The sequence below is a fragment of the Amphiura filiformis genome, chromosome 3 (assembly GCF_039555335.1).
Source record: "Amphiura filiformis chromosome 3, Afil_fr2py, whole genome shotgun sequence".
Lineage (NCBI taxonomy): Eukaryota > Metazoa > Echinodermata > Ophiuroidea > Amphilepidida > Amphiuridae > Amphiura > Amphiura filiformis.
Genome location: NC_092630.1, coordinates 25,277,412 through 25,299,341, shown reverse-complemented (window position 1 = coordinate 25,299,341; position 21,930 = coordinate 25,277,412). Strand labels below are relative to the sequence as shown.

Sequence of the window (21,930 nt, the reverse complement as noted above, 5' to 3'; positions counted from 1 at the left end):
GACCTGTGATACGGTTGAATAAATTATAAATAGCTTATACAATAAGGGTAACAGTAGTATTGTGCTATAAATAATATATTTTTAAAAATTAAAACACACGTAAGTTTGGGGATACTGTATTGAATTGAGAAAAGAGCACAAACAGCTCTTTTCTGAGCCACGATTAAGGAGCGATATGTAATTATCTGTTGAAAAGAATAGTGTGTGGATTGCCCGAAACTGCTCCGCTTATGAGAACTTAACCTTACCATTGCTGGTGTGGTACTAACAATGTAGCAGGAAATACTAATTAACAAAAAAAAAAAAAAAAAAAAAAAAAAAAAAAGAAGACAGACAAGAGTAGACTTACCAGGAATAAGTCTAGCACAGGTTGATTGTCCTGGAAGTTTATGGCTGCCCTCGGGACGCCCTCTTGCGAGTATTCCGACAGTTCCCATGCGAAGATCCTCTGATTAAAGAAGTATTGCAACTGTTCGTTGGTAACATTGATACAGAGTTGCTCGAAGCCATTTTTTTGGAAGTTTTCAAACCCGTAGATGTCTAATATCCCTACTTCGTGGCCGTCAGCGGCGCTGATGAGTGAAATGTGAAGTTAATCCAGTTTAGTTCCCATCAAACACAAATAAGTTTTTCAGAAAACGTTTAAATGTCAGGTTAAATATAAAGGGTATACTATAAAACGTTTTAATAACATTTTTTAACACATAATGTTATTTACTTTTTGACAAATTATTTTGCAAACATGTTTGCCAAAATATTGTATAATAACACAATAAGACACGTAAGACAATGCGAGACACTCTCAAATTAAAGGAGTATTTCGTGATCCTAGCATCCTCTATTTATGTCATTTTTCATTAGATATCCACGAAAAAAAACCTATTCCCAAAATTTCAGTTGATTCCGATTTTGCGTTCGCGAGTTATGTATGATTATGTGTATTACACTGCTCCATAGACAATGCGTTGTAATTTCGTTCTGGTGCACCAGACCGAAATTCAAATTTCACGATATCTTTGCTAAACGAATTAATCTGCAAGAAATATTTTGTACATAAACATGTAGCCAGAGGTTTCCAGTGATATAAAAATCTCAACTTTTTTTGAGAAAAGTGGGGGGATGAGGCTGTGGATCACGAAATGCCCTTTCAATATGTGTCAGTTGCCCGAACTTCATAAAGTCATTTAAAACATAAATTTCTTTGGCTTGCATCTGATCCTCGCATATAATAATTTATTGTGCCTCACATTGTCCAGTGGCGGATCCAGGATTTTTGAAAAGGGGGGGCACAAAATGTAGAATAATCGGCGCAGCAACGCCGTTCGTCGCGCTTGCGCGACGCAGGGGTGTCTGAGGGGGGATGTGCCCCCCTGAGAAGTGAGAAATTTTTACAAAATACAGACTTAATTGAAGCCATTTGGTGGACCATTTTGTCACTATTATTGTGTAAAATTTTTAATTTGAAAAAGGTGAAAATGTGTGAAATGACGGTCCAATTGAAGTCATTTGTTGATAAGTTTTCACTATTATTGTGTAAATTGTTGCTTTAACATAACTCTTGGTTTGGGTGTCCAAAGCAGAAGCGAAAGGGTTTACTCATGCATACTCAGGGGTGTCTGAAGTTTTCACTATTATTGTGTAAATTATTGCTTTAACATAACTCTTGTTTTGGGTGTCCAAAGCAGAAGCGAAAGGGTAACTTCCTTATGCATACTCAGGGGGTGTCTGAGTGGGGATGTTCCCCCCTCAGAAGTGAGAAACTTTTGCAAAAGGAAAACCTAATTGAAGCCATTTGGTGGACCATTTTGGCACTATTATTGTCTAGAATTTTAATTTGAAAAAGCCGAAATTTGTAAAATGACGGTCCAATTGAAGTCATTTGTTGATAAGTTTTCACTATTATTGTGTAAATTATTGCTTTAACATAACTCTTGGTTTGGGTGTCCAAAGCAGAAGCGAAAGGGTTTACTTCCTTATGCATACTCAGGGGGTGTCTGAGGGGGGATGTTGTAAAACGTACATAACTCAACAACAAATCAAGCACGTTTTCAATTCAAAGTATATAATTTGTAGAATGAACTTTTGCAAAACATCAAAGTGTTATTTTTCAATAATATAGGGCCTATTGATTTAAATAATGAAAATCGAAGCAAGCAGAAGCGAAAAGGGTAACTTCTTTATGCATATACGCAGGGGGTGTCTGAGGGAGGATGTGTCCCCCTCAGAAGGAAGAATTGTGTATTTTGTAAAGTTTCAATTTGAAAAAGCCTAATATTTGTGCCCAATTGAAGTCATTCATCGACATATTTTCACTACTAAATGTGTAAATTTATTGCTTTAAACATAAAGGGTCTGGTGTCCAAAGCAGAAGTGAAAATGGCAACTTCTTTATGCATACGCAGGAGGTGTCTGAGAAGTTAGAAAATGTGTGAAAATGAAGGTCCAATTGAAGCCACTCGTAGACCATTATTCACTACTATTACCATGATTACTGTAGGCCTAATTATTAGGTTATATTATTGCTTAAACATGTTAAAACATAAAGTGTACGGATGTCCAAAACAGAAGCGAAAACGCTACCAGTTTATTTCCCTCAGAAGGTGGAAAATTTTGCAAAATGAAGGTCCCATTTAAGTCATTTGGTGCATATTTTACACTAGTATCATTGCTTTAAGGGCTGGGGTATGAACGTTTGGACAGTATTTATTTTGGGACATTAGAGCACATCAGACATATCGAATTGCATTCTGAATACGAAGAATGTCATTCTGATATCAAGTAATTTTCGTTTTTTGTAATTCGCAATTTAATACACATTTTATGGCAAATCATTAAAAATTGATATTTTTGATATTTAACAGTACTCGAAGTAAACTTTATAAATCTGATGATTTATACTTAACGTGTAGGTAGGTGGGATGAAATGCCGACGATCAATTGAAAATTTTGACCTTTCGTATTGAAGATATGGATTTTTTTTCCCAAAACACCAAAAAAAATTAGGTCTTTTGGGAAAAAATCTATATCTTCAATATGAAAGGTCAAAATTTTCAATTGACCGTCGGCTTTTCCTCCCTGCTACATACACTTTAAGAATATATCATTAGATTTATATAATTTACTTCGAGGACAAAAATATATCAAAATTTGAAAAATATCAAATTTTTATAATTTGTCATAAAATTTGTATTATATTGTGATTTTCAAAAAATGAAAATTATTTGATATCAGAAAGACATGCTTCGTATTCAGAATGCAATTCGATAGGTCTGAGGTGCTCTCATGTCCCACAAAAAATACTGTCGAAACGCAATAAACGCTCATTTTAGATCCCTTAACTCAATTTGCAAAATTTTAAATATTACACTTTATTGGACTTAGGCTTACTAAAGCATGCACGGATTGATGTTGAAGTCAGCATTTAGTCGTCTTAATATACAGCTAGATGTGATATGTTGGTGACAAAATGTGACGGGCCCTGCGTATCGGCGGGCCCGCAGTAATTCACAGGGTTTTGGGCAAAGGACCCGCCTTCAAGCCTTCAAATAATCACAGATAACATGGATAAGAAGGCTTGGGCCTACTCAGTTACGTGCAAATATTGTTGTTTTCTTCTTCTCCATTTCTCTTCTTTTCTTCTCTCATTTTCGCAGCTTTTCGCCCCTTCTCTTCTCTCCTTTCCTCATTGCCAGTGTGCCCTTCCATCTGCCCCGCGACTGGTCCAAAGCAGAAGCCTAAGTGGGCACTTCTTTATCCATCTGCGGAGGGGGAGGGCTCGAGGGTGTCTGAGGGTTGATGCACCCCTCAGTATTTGGAAAAATTGAAAATAAAGGCCGAATTAAAGCCATTTCATGGACCATGAAAGGGGACGGCACGGTCCGGGGTGTGCCCCTGCATAGATCCGCCACGGCATGGGAGGCCGTTTATCATGAACAAATTGCGATTTATATCTTCCATAAAACATGTAAAAATGTAAAGCCAAACAAAGGGTTTTTTTCCAACAAAATTGTAAAAAAAAAAAAATTAGGACCCTCGAAAAGGGGGGGGCACGGGCCCGGTGTGCCCATGCCTGGATCCGCGCCTGACATTGTCTAACGCCCTGTCAGGATGAAGCATTTCTAAGACACTTTTTCTTCATTATTTAATTAGATGGCAGGTAAGTTTTCTGTAGGCCAATTGTTTTGTTCAAATTTGTACAATAATTGGAACCGGGGATCGGAACCACTAAGGTGAGAACGGAGTCATATGTGGGACATAATTGAAGACGACTTACATGTATTGTTCATCAGGTGCAATGAGTGTGTTGACTTGTCGAACTATCCAATAGAAAAGCTTGCTATACAATGCTTTAGCTAATGCGTCACAACCATCACGAGCTTGGGACGGAGTCTTTAAACTCAAAATCTGCTCTCCTGAAATAATTATGTAACAATTTAGTACATACGATGGCAGCTAAGGTTAGTGTTATAAAACCCTGGAATTATGGACACTTTTGAGCCTCATTGCAGCTAAATTGTTGGTCCAAAATATATAAAAGTATACATATTTATAAGATTTTACTGTGATGTGAGATTTATGTAAAAATGCTCAGTTTGGGAGGAAATCATGAAAAGCCAGATTTTACCCAAAATATTTTTGGACAGCATAACAAGAAGTAAAAATTCTTCAAAAAAATGAATATTAATCTAGGATTTTTTACATTTTTATGAATTTCGACCAACTGTGAGCATTTGCTCACCAAAACTGGCTGATAAATGCTCAATTCAATTTGAAAGAAAAACCTAACAATTATATACAACATAATGTTGTTCAAATTCATGTTTTTTTAAAAATTATTTTCTCCAAACGTTTTTAGCATTTTTAGAAGTCGTAGAAATATAACTTATTACTTTCACATTCTTTAGACAATCAATTTAACAGTAATGAGGCCCAAAAGTTTCTTAAATTTCCGAGTTGGTACCAATCTTGCCTTATTCAAGCAGGGAAGATGACGACTATATTATGATAATTATAATACTATACATGCGAATCCATCGTTAAATAAGACTTGCTATTATAGTTAGCCTAAATCGGCCAATATTAAAAAATAATTTCTCTACTGATAACTTAAATCGGATGTAAAATGCATATAGCAAAGCTTTCTTAAAATAAACTTATACAACTTCATGATCCACAAACATTTATGAAATATTTCCCAGAAATATAATTATTCCAAATGTATATTGGAAAGTCACAAAATGCCCTTTTTTGTGACCTGTCATTTTCACTAAAAGAAGGTCACATAATTCAATAAGTATTTTCAAGTCTTACCTCGTGCATATGCAATATTTGATACTAATGCTGTAGCCAGATCAACTGGGTCTATACCTAATAAGTTCGACACTGAAAAAACAAACAAACAAACAAGCAAACAAACGAATGTTAAAATAAGGACAATTCTGTTAATTGTTTGGCAAAATGTTACTTGAAGTCGTAACAAAAATATTTGAAACGGCATTTTTTGTTGAGAACATTTGTCAAATATAGTGTGCACGTAATTGTGCTTTTGACATAGACAAACACAAAACATTTTAGGGACAAAATATGGAAAAAAAGTTGAAATGGAGCAAAGTCTGACAAGAGTTATTTCATTATGCCCTCTAGCTGAAAAACAATAATATATTAACACAATATTCACGATCATACAGGAGGGCGTGAAACACAAAACTAAACACTAAATAGATTCATCAGGTTTGTTGGTAAACATTCTAAAAGATTTCATTTAAACAAAACCAAACACAAGTGACGGTTTCGCCTATCATGGTCGGTAGGTATCATCACGCACCACATTTCGCCATACTGCATTTTAGAAACGCTTGCTGTTAGAATAAGAAAAATTTTAATTGTAATTATTGCACAGGTCACGGCAACCCTGTGACCTTTCCGGAAAAAGCCGAGTGGCAGGTTTTTCAAATAAATATTTTCTGTGTAAAAACTGTACCATCAGATAGGTAATAGAATATATCATAATAATTTTTGATAACAACTTGCGTCACAATTGAAGGTATAGAAGGTAGAGAATTTATTTCAATCTTATATACGCCATTTTTTTTTGGAATTAAGTGAAAATGAATTCTGTAAAAACTGTATTTTTTTCATGTAATTTTCACATTAGACCCCACAAAAGATTACCGCTTTGTTGTTATGATAATCTAACCTTTTGATTTCGTAAATAAAATTGGGGGTCTAATGTGGTTTTGGATGCAAACTGGAACATTCCAATGCCTTGTCAAAAGCATTTACTTCAAAATGGAGTTCGGATGCAGTTCGTAATAGGCCTACAACTTCCGCCAACATTCGGGAAACCACAGCAGAGAGCACGTGGCCGAAATCAAAATCGATTTTATGTATTGTGTATGTATCATAATTATGTATTAATTGTCTCTATGCGCTTGAGAATTCAACAATATAAATAATGGTAGCTCTATTATAATACACATTAATGTTTTCAGCAGATAAAATTCCAAAATATTATACGTTTTCTGTCTTTGCTTGTCACGTGGTATGTTAAAGTAATGAAGTTGCGATTTATTAATATTATATGTTTAAATTTTCACGATGACATAAACAAGTCTATGTGGCCGAGTGGTCTAAGGCGCTGGTAGCGGCGCAGTGCAGTGTGGGTTCGAGCCTCGCCGGCGCCTCTGACAAAATATATATATTTTTAAAATTTCATATTATGTTAGGGAAATATGGCTGGGAGAATTTATGTATGGCGAAGAGTGGTGTGGTATCATCAGAATGAAGGCTGAAGATCTTTACTTCCGGTTGGACGTATCCCGACTGAAGAGGGTGTATTATCAGCCAGGAGATGATCATACATGTGACTAAGGAAGTGGGCCCCCTCGTCTCTGTTGATGACAAAACTAAACGTTAAAAAAGTATTTTAAGTTTACTTACCGACTTTCAATACGTATTCATCTACAATATAGGAGCCCCCTGTTTCTGTGTCGACATCAAATGTTACGTCACATATCTGAATCACTGCTGATAACATGGTATAGATCATCAAAATATCCTGTTTTAAAAACAAAATAAAAACATTTTAAAAATTCGCCTTTCCCCCCTTCCCATTTCCCTCCTCTATGCCCCGCCTCCATGTAGAGTACGATATAGAGGACGATTCGCCATTCTCCCTTCCCATCCCCGTCAATCATGTTGAGTACGATAGAGCCCGAGCAAAATGTAAGTTTCCGCACACAAGGTGCAATTATTTTATGATATTATCGGTTATCGGTTTTGGACACATTTTTATCATCCCAGCATGTGTGTTTTCTTCTTTCAAACGTATTGTTGTTTTAAGTTTGATAATAAACAAACAAACAAACAAACTAACTAACTAAAAAACAAACAAATAAATAAATAAATAAACGATGGTTGGCAGCATGTGTTGAGAGGCTAGGCTTGTCTTAGAACACGGGAGTCGCTGGTTCGAATCCTAATCGACGGCTTGGAGCACAAACATGCTAACTGCGATTTCCCTTTGTTTATACCTTGGCAGCACATGCAGTTGATCTTTTTGTGCTCTGAGAAGTCGAATATGCTTTTGCATTTATACTATATACACACTTTTTCGTTGCATAATTCTCTGTGTATGGTAATAGCCCCGGTAATGGCAAATACTGTTTATTTTTTTCAGTCCAGATTGATTCGGTTCCATATTGATGTACTTAGCTCCGTCATCCAAAGTAATTTCTACATAATGTAAACGATCCTGACAGACACTGTGTGAATCCCATTCAAAGTCATCAAACCGGAAGAATTTTAACAGGGTTTTGTAGAAATAATTTTGTCTCACTGAATTTACATTGTGTTATTGAAAAATTGAATAGGTACATTTTATTCTTTTTTGCTGTGAAGCTGACGATGTTTGATTTATAAACTCAAAAATTTAAAAGTTCGAAAATAACTTTTAAGAAACGTGTGAAGAACTAACAAACATTTGGGTTGTTTTTTCTTTGTTTTTCTTCTCTTCATTGGGCTATTCCAGAAATTAATGGCACCCCCACTAAAGAAGACATGTAAGTTTGTACCATAAATTTTTGGGAATTCCCAGACCAAAATTTTATCCCCCCAAAAATGGGAATTCCCATTTTGACAATAAAATGATTAAGAAATTGGGAATTCCCAGTGTCCTGAAAGAAGACAGGCAAATTTTTGCCAAAATTTTTGGGAATTTTCTAGCCTGAAATAAAAAGGTGTAATTTTCCTGGAAATTCCCATGTCTTCTTTAGGGTTGTGAAAATAATGACCATTTTGGGGGGGGGGGGAATGGGGGGGGGAAATTAACAAGAGCAAAAAATTGTGAAAAATTTGGGAATCCCACGTCTTCTTTGGGGGGGGGGGGGCTTTAATTTCTGGAATAGCCCATTACGTGCTTTGGTATTTCACATTGGAAGAGAATCCAAATCGAAAAATTAAGAGTTCATTTCCTTTGAACTTGGAAAAAACGCTGAAACAGGGTAACTTTATTACTTCAAACAATGATGACAACTAAGATCTTATAATAAATTACCTCTTGTGTGAATCCTACAAGCTCCATGATATCTTGTAAATCATCAAACATCTTCTGATAATAGTTGAATTCTTCTTCACTTGCATATACGGGCCTGCCGTCAGCATTCATTAATATTCTGATTGGTATACACGTACAGAGAAAAAGACAAAATAATGATAATTTACACAGCAATAATGTTTGTCTATATTGCGTTTGTAATCAAATTAATTAATATTTCAAATGTTTGAATCAATTTGGAAGAAATATTAATTGCAACATGTGCGAAACAATTTGGCTAAAGGCAGAATAGCTTAATGTGAACCCAGCAAACACAAAAACGTTTTAAAAACGTTTTAAATAAGTTATATTTTGGCTTTTGGTTTATGTAAAAACGTTTTTTAAAATAACATTAAAATAACATTAAAATGTTGGGTTATATAAAGGTCATGAAAACATTTTAAAACGTTTTATATGAAAGCACACTACATCAATATTTTTAATCAAAATGTTATTGTAAACTATTTTTGCAAACATTTTTTGCCAAATATTTTGTCAACACTTAAATAACATTATGTTAAAATATATGCACCCAGCAAACACAGAAATGTTCTCAAAATGTTTTGTTCAACACGTTTTAATAACATTAAAATGTCGGGTTATATAAAGGTCATGAAAACGTTTTAAAACGTTTTGTATGAAAACACACTACAACAATATTTTTAAAATGTGTTCAAAATGTTATTATAAACTATTTTTGCAAATATTTCTTGCCAAATATTTTGTCGACACTTAAATAACATTATGTTAAAATATTTGCACTCAGCAAACACAGAAATGTTCTTTATAAAATGCTCTTTTCAAAACCTTTTAATAACATTTAAATGTCGGGTTATATAAAGGTCATGAAAATGTTTTAAAAAGTTATTGCAAATATTTTTTCAACCCCAAAATAACATTCTGTTTAGAATGTTTTGTATCAAGTTTTCAAAAATGTTTTTGGAATGTTATTAAAACATTTTTATACCCTTTATATAACTCGACATTTAAACGTTTTCTGTCAAACATTTTGTATTTGATGGGGAGTAGATTATAATAATTGATAATTTGATAATTATCAAAAAATGTCTTTTAATGTTATGAAAAAGTTTTATACCCTTAATATACCCTTTATATAACCCGACATTTAAACGTTTTCGGACAACCTTTTTATAACCTTTTGCGAATAATGTCGAAAACGTTTTATGTTTGCTGGGTAAGTACATTATTGAATTGAATTGAATTAAATTAAATCGTTTTGGATTTCGGTTAAATTGATTAATATGTGGGTCATTCCACAGGGTTGGAATAAAGTGTGTTACATTATATTATTAAAATTAGGCCTATACTTACATTTGATTCATATATTTCATGTCACATTTGCCTATGTGCGTTGGAGTACTTATGGATGTCTTAACGTGTGAATATAGTTGAACGAAAAATAATTAAAAAAATCATCATAACGTTGATACATAATTATGCAAATTGACTCAATTTTTGTACTAAATACAAGACGCACAATGCACCAAGAAAATCTTTTCTTATGGTAGTCACTCAATTATAAAGTATTGTAGATATAGCAATATTTAAAAATAGCAGCACAGACGTAACATCTAAATCACATTATCATGGTTATAAAAAAAACGTGGCCGTCCAAATTAGACAAAAATATCCACGCCTAAATATCAAATGCTTGAGTCGATGCAATATCCACCCACCCCTAAATGTCAAATGCCTGAGTCGATGCAAATGATTTTGTATTAAGTGTATATACAACATATGCTGAAAATCCTACCTATGTTTTTCTGGTGGTGACAGTAGTAGATTTAATAATTGCTGTTCGGTTAAACCCGCAAAAATGTAGTAGAATATGTGGAAATTCTTCTCCCCTAGCCCGGGGGAAACCACTCGTGACTTCTCTAATAGGTATTGGTCTATATTTGCTGCAAGAACAAAGAAGAAAATGATCATAATCATATATCATAATCAAATGATACATTTTAAATTTTAATTTCAATTTCAATTTCAATGCAAAAATAGTAATTCAAAAAACAAATAATTAATAATAACAAATAATAAAACAAATAATAAAAAACGATAACAAATAAATAATAATAATAATAATAATAATAATAATAATAATAATAATAATAATAATAAAAATAATAATAATAATAATAATAATAATAATAATAATAATAATAATAATAATAATAATAATAATAATAGTAATATTAAAAACGTCCATTTGCTTATTTGTTATAAAATCATGGTGTGACGTGATTTAATACCTTATGCATGTGTCAAATTGTTTATCAGAAAGATCGGAATAATTATGCAAAATAAGTTATTACAAAACTCACTCGTCGGTGTCAATTTTGTAGGTTATATATAGATGTCAATATAAAAAAAAAGTGAATCGGTTGCAATCGTCGCTTGACATTATTTTGTTGTTGCTTTTAATGTTTTTTCTTCTCGTGCTTTCTATATTGACAGCAATAAAATGTTGCCACTAACATTTAACAAAAAAATTATTTATAAGTCTTGGTGATATTTAATCATTTTACTTTTAGTGTTTTTTTCTTTCCGAGTTTTTTATATAGATAGCAATAAAATGTTGCCACTAACATTTTACAAAAAAGTTATTTATAAGACTTGGTGATATTTAATAATGTACTTTCTTACTGCAATTGGTGTAGCTTGTGCTATTCCATATAAAATCCACATTACCCCCTGTGGAAGATTTTAGAAACATATCTTCCACAAGGGCCGGGAGTGAACCGTGAAACAATTCTATTTGACACTTGCCCTCCATCTGTGTAAGATTTAAGATGAATCTTTCACAGAAGGTGTATGAAATTCAAATGAAGCTATCGTAATATGAAATTTGAAATTCATACTTCCCCTGTGAAATATATTTCCAAAATCTTCCACAGGGGGAGTGTGGTGTTAAATGGAATATCACACTGATGGTAGTAAAAATACAGACTTCATTTAAAGCAAGAGTTACCTTTGATTTACATTGGAAACTAAAAGGACGTAATTATCACGGAAATGAATGAAACCCACCTCCTTTAGGCATTGCTCATTTATACTTACCTCCCACGATCTGTCCATCATGTGTAAACTTCAATTCAACAAATTTGCCGAATCTACTTGAGTTGTCATTCATAGCTGTGGATGCATTACCAAACGCCTCTAACAATGGATTCACCTGCATGCGGAGATTTAATAATAGCAATGGTTTTGTAATAGACAACTTTATCAATATCTTTTTAAAATAGTAAAAAGTTCAACAAAAAGACATAATAACAAAGCATTTATTGCACGGATTGTGATATTGCATGCATTTATATAGAAATGCACAATGTATACATGATTATATAGCATCACTGTAAATTATATATCTTCGTTGTGTAATATTGTGTAATGTATTTTTTGCTATTGGTAAATTTTGTAAAGTTTGTGCTTCACAATTATTGAGGTTTGTTTGTGGCATTGGCGAAAAAATAATGCCGTATCAAGATTAATGTTCTGCGCATTAAATATTCTGCATAAATCTACACTTGCTTTGCATTTATCACGAGTTCAAATTATACAAACTCGGATATTTTTTGAAATATTTATATAATTATAGGCCTATTTGCCTCTGTAATATCTAATTTTTTTTTACAATTATGTGCATCTCAATTTGATATGTAGTTGCATGGATTTTGTTGAATCCATTTCGATAATCTCGATTGAGCCACTTTATCCATTGCAACACAAAACTGTTGATGGACTGTTGATGGACATTGTATCTTCAAACGGTAAATAGCCCATATTTATTAAAATCAAGATTTTGTGGCGATTTTAGGAAATTTTAGCAGATTGAATCGTCTATGTTGTTAAAGTTATGGGCATCGTGAACATGGTGAATGTGTGATTATTAACTAAAACTTAATAATAAGAAAATAAGGTACCGGTAAGAATCAAGTGTAATATTTATTTCAATAATGCTTTTATTACACACACACAAAAGATGAGCCACCGCGTTAATTTTGAAATAAAAAATACAATTTTTAGAAGTTTTAATACAAATACAGATTTTTAGGGGCATTTTGTTATTAATGTAATACATCGACTGTATCCTCCCGTTTCATGATCTAAAATAACCGATAGTTTGAGTTTATTTTGATATCTATTTATCCATGAACATCACCGCAACAACTATAGGCCTACTTCGCCTTCTTATTTAAATGTTATTCAAAATGTCTATATATCCCGGTAGTATTTTATATTATTTTATATTCACTTTTGCTATAAGGGTACCGATGTCATAATTTCTGTAAAAAACACCCGCCATAAACATAAACATGCAAATTTGATCCCAAACGCAACAACGCGGTTTCGTTGTGACTTTTCTTTGTTCTTAAGAACATAATTACACCAGCATAATTATAAAAACATAAATGCTAAATAAATTTCGGATTTATATGGCGCATTTTCCCGATCTTGGAGGATTCAAAGCGCTGTAATTTCGCGGCCATGGTGAATCATCAAAATCATATCGCATAAACCTAGGCCAGAACCTGGCGCAAACCTATCCCCACTTTATAGATTGTAACATCCACCAATTATCTGTGCAGCTCCCCAAATTCCATTGGGCGAAGGAAGTTTTTGATAACTTTGATCACCGATTTATTTTGCATTATACACCAGAAACACTTGATTACATCAAATATAATAAAATTCTGATTTCGTGACTGATTGAGTTCATTCCCATTGCTCTAACAGGTTCTAAGCATGCAATATATTTTCTTTTGCTACATTTTTGTTATAGTGGTCATTGTTCACTCACCCAAAACAATACGATCATTAGGCATGTAAAGTGCAATAAGCGTTATACAGATAATTGCCTTTGGACACGAAATCCATTTCTATAGGAACGTTTGATAAATTTTCCAAACAAAGTTATATGACAGTCAAACTATACAATATCAGCATAACCAGTACTAATTTTTTGATATTACGTTAGGATATTTTTTGTTGTTGTATTTGCTTGAGTAAGATTTAATTTTTCTCTAGAGAAATCTTTCCCTGTGTAAATCCTTTTGAAAAGGACTTCTAGGGAAAGATTAAATCTATACCGACCTAGAGTACCAAAGTAGTTTCAAATCATTGTATGGCTTGTTTATTTGTTTCAATAAGATTGAAGCTTATAACGATATGGGAAACATTGGGAAAATTACATATAAATAAGCGGGACGCTTTTAATTTATACGAACTTGATGAAGTTGTGCTTATTTTTTTTATATCAAACGTGCGTGGAAAGTTTTTAAGGTTAACAACAACTATTTTAAACTGTTGCGATTTGGTAGTTCACAGCATCTTGCGAATGGTAGTGAGCTTTGGCAAAAATGCATTGATCATTTTATAGCGAGTGTGTAGAAAAATTCAAATATCACAGATATACTTTTGTAGGTCCTGTGGTTCTTGAGTTATGCTGTAAACATGGTAAAGAGGGCTGAAACAACAACACTTTTGTAAAACGTACATAACTCATTAACAACAATAAATCAAGCAAGTTTTCAAAGTATATGATTTGTTGAATGAACTTTTGCAAAACATCAAAGTGTTATTTTTCAATAATAGGCTATATTGATTTAGACAATGAAAATCAATTTTTGTTGTTGCTTTGGCCAACAAAAGATCGCATCGCCTTAAAGTCGTTAGCCAAGTACAATATTTTTGACATTAACTTTTTTTTTGTTCAATTAACAATTTAACTATTCTCTGTCGTAAAATAGTGATTATTCTTTGTGGTGTTCGGTAAACATAAACCTTTTAAAAGAAAACGTTGATAATGAAAAATTAACAATAATTGGGTGCAAAATATTTGATAAATGAGCACAATTCAAAGCACTTTTATGGACTTGATGGTTGTTATCAGGCACTGAATATATCTGACAAAGTACGGGGCAAAATGCAAGACCTTATTCGGTTCAGTGCATAATACAGCTTTTCTCACTTTCGTCTTTCGCAATTAAGATTTGCGTTTGTCATGACCAGGGAACATGCTTCAACATAGGCCCCTACATGTATGTTCAAAGTGTTTATTAATAGATAAACACTTTTGAGTTAATATGCACCAATTTTAACACTAACGTTCATTTATAAATTGAAACATATCCGTTTAAGTTTTAACTTTTATCATAAGTGCAAATAATTAAAATTCCCGTTCAAATGTTCAATTTATAGAACATGTGTTCAATGTAACACAAATTATTAATTAATAAATTTAACATGCATGTTAACATCACAGGTGTCAAAACTTATTAATGCGTGTTAAGTGTTCAAATTGTTACGATAGTGCCAAAATTTGTGTGCATTAGTGTTTATCAAGTGTTACTCACAAGTGTTTATATTAACACTTGTTTTTAAAGTGCATGTCTTATTTTGTGATATACGTATATACATGTATGATGTTAGTGTAATTTTTGGTCAAAGATTTAAGTGATGTGACTTTTTAGTATAATCATTACGTGAAAACATTGCATTAATGATCATTGATTAGAAATAAATCTTGATTAAAATCAAGATTTATTTTCAATATATGCAAATTTATTCATATGCATTAAGGTTCAAAGGTCGAAATTTACCTGTAAAATCTTCTCTTGGAGATGAGATTTGTGACTGCTACAATGACTGATAATGTGACCTATGATGTACTTTGCTGTTTCAGTTTTTCCTGCCCCAGACTCTCCGCTGATGACACAACATTGTCGCTTTCCTGTACGTTTCATAGAACTATATGCCTTATCTGCGACGGCAAATATATGCGGTGGGAGAGACTGTCTGTAGGTGAGGTTGGCGTAAGAGCTAGAGATCTAAAAATAGATAGAGATATAGCATTAATACAAACATCCGAATTATAGGAGGAAATATTAATGAAAGTATATTAACTTAATTGTATGAGCTCTTTGAGTTGAAATGAAACTGCATTATGTTAAAAATGTCTACCTTAAGCCATACCATACACTCCGATAACAGCTAAAACCCAGTGACCACTCCATCTGATAGGGGTGGGTGGATGTGGTGGTGTGGTCGCTGCGTTTTAGCAGTTCCCGGGGTATAGTCCTGTTTTTAGGGATTGCCGTGTCAAAAGGCCAATTATACATGTAGTATAATGCTTTTTCCAGGGCATTTCCACAGCCCCCCCCCTCCATCACAAGCATTTCCTCTTTTGCAAAAATTGAATACCAAATTTTGGGTGAAATTTTAAATTTGCCCCCCCCTCCCCATGAAATATGCCCTTCTAACCGCTCCCCCAATAAAACCCAATCTGGCACCTCCCCTGGACCAATGAGAGCTAAAGTAGGCTTTGCTGGAATATATTTTCCCAAGGTGCATCATATATTAGTTGAAATGTAAACATGGTAACATGAGCTGAAAAATATACTTTCATTAATTTTTCTTTCTTGAAGTGATATATAGGGGCTTATTACACTTTCCTGGTATTGCTTAAAGAGGGAACCAGTATATTTTAACAGTTTAAAAATAGTAATCTCAAAGGTTATTTGTCTTAATCGCGTCTCAAGGTAATAAAGAATAAACGAATGAAACGGATGAATAAGATCTTAGAAGAGAGATGATCAAGCATATTTTTGTATGAGAGCACATCAGACATATCGAATTGCATTCTGAATACGAAGAATGTCCTTCTGATATCAAATAATTTAGATTTTTTGAAATTCGCGAAATAATACACATTTTATGGCAAATGATTAAAAATTGATATTTAACAGTCCTCGAAGTAAATTTTATAAAACTAATGTTATGTACTTAAAGTATTATGTAGCTGGGATGAAAAGCCGACGATCAATTTAAAATTTTGACCTTTTGTATTGAAGATATGGATTTTCCCCCCAAAACACCAAAAAAATGAAGGTCTTTCTCGGAAAAAAATGTACATCTTCAATATGAAAGGTCAAAATTTTCAATTGATCGTCGGCTTTTCATCCCAGCTACATACGCTTTTACATATCATTAGCATGATTAGATTTATTAAATTTACTTCGAGGACTGTTAAATATCAAATATTCAATAAAATTTGTATTATGTCGCCAATTTAAAAAAAAATCAAAAATATTTAATATCAGAAGTATATTCCTTGTATTCAGAATGCAATTCGATATGTCTGATGTGCTCCCATGTCCCACAAAAATACTGTGCAAACGTTGCTATCCGATTCCTTAATGCATGGTCTTGCACATTAAAAAGGGTAAAATATGCTGAGTAATTCGAATGAAATTTGACTCTCATTTGATTATTTTTGTGTGGCAGATCAATATTCTTGAGATGAGTCAAAATATGAGAGAAAAACATCCCATTTCATCAAAAAAATATACATAACTGCGTGAGCAATATTTGAATACTTGTGACAGATAATAATACCATTTTGCATCCAAAATACGATGCCGCCAAAAGTGAACATTTGGCATTTTATTATATCCTTATGATTGTCTAAATAGTTTGACGCAACAACTCAAATTAATTGACGTTAACAAAATATAAATGGCAACACCATTTGCTCCGCATTCGTTTACTTACTTCAAATGTATAGATTTTCAGTGGTTTGTATGGATTCACAGCGATCAAGATGTCACCGATGTAGGTCTAGAGGAAACAAAATATAACAATGAGTATAACATTAAGGGCTGGGGTATGAACGTTTGGACAGTATTTATTGTGGGACATTAGAGCACATCAGACATATCGAATTGCATTCTAAATACGAAGAATGTCATTCTGATATCAAATAATTTTGATTTTTGAAATTCGCAATTTAATGCACATTTTATGGCAAATCATTAAAAATTGATATTTTTGATATTTAACAGTACTTGAAGTAAACTTTATAAATCTGATGTAGGTGGGATGAAAAGCCGACGATCAATTGAAAATTTTGACCTTTCGTATTGAAGATATGGATTTTTTTTCCCAAAACACCAAAAAAATTAAGGTCTTTTTGGGAAAAAATCCATATCTTCAATATGAAAGGTCAAAATTTTCAATTGACCGTCGGCTTTTCCTCCCTACTACATACACTTTAAGAATATGTCATTAGATTTATATAATTTACTTCGAGGACTGTTATATATCAAAAATTTGAAAAATATCAAATTTTTGTAATTTGTCATAAAATTTGTATTATATTGTGATTTTCAAAAAATGAAAATTATTTGATATCAGAAAGACATGCTTCGTATTCAGAATGCAATTCGATAGGTCTGAGGTGCTTTCATGTGCCACAAAAAATACTGTCGAAACGCAATAAACGCTCATTTCAGATCCCTTAATGTAACCTTTTAGACTCATTTTAAACTTCTAGTTACTTAACCATATTTCCAGTTTTATCCATTTAAAAAATCTGTAGTGTATAGCATATACTTCATAATATTTTAATACATTGATCTTTATAGGAAATCAGTCAATGGAATCAGTACTCGCATTTATAATTTAATATATGTTAGAGCCAATAATGATCAAAACGAAAGTTTTAAGGCGTCCCCCGAGAAAAATTAACATGAGCGGAATCAAGAATTGGGATCTCCGTGAACCCACGCCATCATGAGTGCAAACACCGCTAGGTCATGCTCCACTCCAACTCGCCTCTAAGTTTTAAATGTTTGCAAAATACCATTTACATTGGATTCATGAATTCCATAGTTCAGTGCATTAAGTAACGGTGTACCATGAGGGACATGCAAACTTTAAAAAAAATTTCACAAAACTCAAATATTTTTTTACAAACTCAAATAATTTTTGAGTTTGAGTTTGTGAAAAATTATTTTAAGTTTGCATGTCCCTCATGGTACACCGTATTAATGTAGACGGAAATAAAGTAAAATCGGAGTTGCAATGTGGTTGCCTCAATACTATAGGCACTTTACATAGTAATTTTTATATAGTAGTATATACATTCTAAATACAGTTAGGAGATTATTTACTCGCTTGATAATGTAGGGCTTTTCTGGGGGAATACCCTATCAGCTGATTATCACGTGCGTACAGTGTATTTGATTTTATATTAATACTATTAAATAGCTTTAAATGTGTTCGACTTGTAACTGAAATGCTTTGATAAACATGATTATGAAAATGATCGTAATATTAGAAATTTAAAAGAGTGAATTTTGTGCTTACATGCACGTATTTCACTCAAAAGGAATGCTTTCAGGAGCATAAGTTATTTAATATATCTGTATTTTTCATAAAAAATGTAGGCCCTATAGAATATATAAATTTGATTAAACTTGCTTCCTTTAAATGGGGAAAGGAAGTAAACTTCACTTTCAAAATAATTGGGTCCGTAGTCAGGATTTATTGGGGGAGTGGTGCCAAAAGTGGACCTTTTGTGAAATTTCCTTTAAAAAAGGACCAATTGCAACGTTTTCACAGAAAAAAAGTGGACCTTATGTGAAATTTTCCTGACATGGAGGTGGGAGTGCGTCTCGCCCACCACACTCCCTAGCTATACAAATATTAACTGTCTATGAGTGTGATGGTCGAAATATAATCACGAGGTGAAAGGTGGATTGTTCCATTCCACGAGCCCCTCTCTCTCCTTTGTTCACCCTCCTACACTTTCTGATAAGGATTCTCTCCATTATATTTTCGTCCCCTTTTCCCTTTATCTAATTTGCTCGACCCATGTCTTTGTTGTCTTTCTCTCATTCTCCACATTTCCTCTTCTTGTTATGCCCTTGCATTTCCCTTCACGTTAAAATACTCACGTATATTTGGTCCTGGTTATATCTCCTCGCTATCTCATTCAAGATTACGTTTTCATCTAGTGAATTCAATGTGGCCAAATCGTCCACCGGTGCCCCGTATATCGACATCTTCACATATGTTGTGTTCCCACTGTAAATATATCAAGATGATTTTAACTTTAAACATTATAATATCGACTGATATTTTTTTATCCATGAAATAAATTAACATATAGTAAAAAACTTTAAGTTCATACCGGTATTAAATATTATAGACACGTTTGCTCTAAGAACTATTTATGAATTATCTACTTGAACACTATGGGATATTTAGGTCATAAACATGGTATTTAGTTCTTAAAACAAATGTGTAGGCCTATATAATTATTTTTAATATCTAAATACTATGATGTATTTATCGGTAAGTGTTTAGGAGTGTTTTGTGTTTAATTTAGTGTTTAAATAGAGTGTTTAAAACCTTAACACTTTTTTATTTACACACAGTGTGTAACTATTCTGAATGAAATGAACTCACGTGAAAACACACTCTAACAAAATTTTACAAAACAAGCAAAATAAACAAAACAATAAAAACATATTTGTATACAAATCTATAACAAGTTTACTTTACAAGTGACTAACTTTGGAATTAAGAGTGCTCAAACCCATTACAGGTGAGCTATAGAAACAAATTCAAAGTATAGACCTCTGGCAAGGCAACCGTTACTTAAAGTTTCACGGAATACCCTCACTTACGATCATTGGGTATACCGATCATCAGACAGATAATTTTGTCATCGTTCGTTCGTTCGTTAGGTTCGCTCTCGTTGGAGCAGGGTCATTGCTAAAAGCTTGTCCCTCTGGTTGCAAAAATCTGTTCAAAAGAACAGGAACTGCGTAACTTTTGGTCGCTGTATAAGCCGACCCACTCTGGTTGGTCAATCTGAAGTGACTTCTTGAAGACTTGTGTTTCAGCGTAGCCCCTGTGGCAGCCATGTAAGGCGCGTATCGGTTTTATACTAGCTCGCACTAGTCCGAGTCGTCGGTTCCCTTATAGCAAACTGCCAAGTCTTGTGAATAGTAAATTATTCCCCCAGTCCGTTAACCGGTCAAGCCAGTACAACGAACCATAATGGGATAATGTTACTATTCGGTATAACTTTGGTTCGACCTTATGCTGCTGGAAAGCTCGGGATAGCTTGGGTGCTTCGACACAACAGGTAGGCTCATGTGCAGTGACACGGCGGTGTGCACATTCAAACGTCTAGCTGTTGCCGCCCTCGTCACTATCCTTAACCTTCTTAGCGCAATAGGTCTTGCCTCTATTGTACCTTCACGTGCTCGTACCGTAGTCACTTCCCGACCGCCACTCACGACGAGTCGGTGACTGATTGTGATTGTAATTTTGTCATGATTTCAAATTTACAGAAATGTTTATACGAGTATATACATTCTGTGGTGTCAAAATCATGACAAAAGCCAACCAGAACAGTCTCTACTCCAAAAGTAGTCGAGAGTGCTCAACCACTAAAAATAGTGGGGGCGTATTATAACAAGTTTACTTTACAAGTGACTAACTTTGGAATTAAGAGTGCTCAAACCCATTACAAATCTATATAATATTGTAGGAACTCCTATTTGCCCGGGGCTATTATTTACGTAACTATTACTATACATGTCCATGAATGATAGCTCTTTCCAATTAAGGTGCGTTCTGATCAGGTCACAGATTTGTTAAGCTTATATTTTGTTCATGCTTTAGTTTAGACAGCTTAGTATTTTGGATAATTTACATGACGTCAACCTGCTGATGTTCATAATGAGCATTTTGACCATAATTGTGCACTTAAGTGCTTACTGAAAGCTATTCTAATCAATATTATACAAACAAATATTTCTCTGGACATTTTTTTTTTCAATGCATTTTACAGAATGCGTAGATTTGGCCCGGGTGATTTGACGTACAGTGGGTACCAGCCGGTTCGGTTCACCAATTATGCATAAAAATGTTATGATAAAAATTGCCACCTTCCTACGCAACGGTTGTGTTCATATTGGCCCCTATGCTAATTTCAAAAATTTATCAAAGAAATATATAGGTTAAAATATTGCTCGTAATGCGTATCATTAAACTTAAGTGTTTAGTTTGAACAACTGTACATATTAACCAGTGGCAGTGTTGTATTGTCAAATTGAATGTACAACCGTTGAAAATAAAACATATTCACAATGTTGGCCTTAAAATATAGCTTAATTTGTGATCAGGTGAAGTCGAAGGGCGGGAGGGAGGAGGGGGGGGGGCTTATTTACATTACATTATCAAAAGTGTTCCAATATAGTTGACTTGTATTATACTGCGCAATTGACTTAACTTGATATGTTGAACAACTCATAAGTTAGCATTTTTGTTTGTATTACTAGTATGTATATACATTCATCTCCATATATTGTTTTTTTTAGATTGTTTTCTTGTGTCATTTTATAATAAAGACTGAAGAAGGTACGCTTGGTACCGAAAATTTGCTGCTAATGTACAACTGTTTCCCGTCTCCGTTCGTATTATTATTATTGTTATTATATCATGTATTATGTAAGCATTGT

The 21,930-nt window shown here is 33.4% G+C and overlaps 1 protein-coding gene across 1 annotated transcript in view; it reads right to left on the bottom strand.

Annotated features, from left to right (window-relative positions):
- LOC140148269 (myosin-IIIb-like) overlaps window positions 1-21,930 on the bottom strand; it is a 53,674-nt gene that overhangs the window by 30,341 nt on the left and 1,403 nt on the right. The window contains exons 2-11 of the mRNA XM_072170164.1: window positions 19,351-19,480; window positions 17,165-17,230; window positions 15,214-15,441; window positions 11,672-11,786; window positions 10,368-10,515; window positions 8,555-8,672; window positions 6,940-7,057; window positions 5,311-5,382; window positions 4,274-4,412; window positions 350-572 (exon numbers count right to left, since the gene is read on the bottom strand). Of these exons, the coding sequence (XP_072026265.1) occupies window positions 350-572; window positions 4,274-4,412; window positions 5,311-5,382; window positions 6,940-7,057; window positions 8,555-8,672; window positions 10,368-10,515; window positions 11,672-11,786; window positions 15,214-15,441; window positions 17,165-17,230; window positions 19,351-19,458 (1,335 nt within the window). The 5' untranslated portion in view covers window positions 19,459-19,480. The remainder of the gene's footprint in view (window positions 1-349; window positions 573-4,273; window positions 4,413-5,310; window positions 5,383-6,939; window positions 7,058-8,554; window positions 8,673-10,367; window positions 10,516-11,671; window positions 11,787-15,213; window positions 15,442-17,164; window positions 17,231-19,350; window positions 19,481-21,930) is intronic.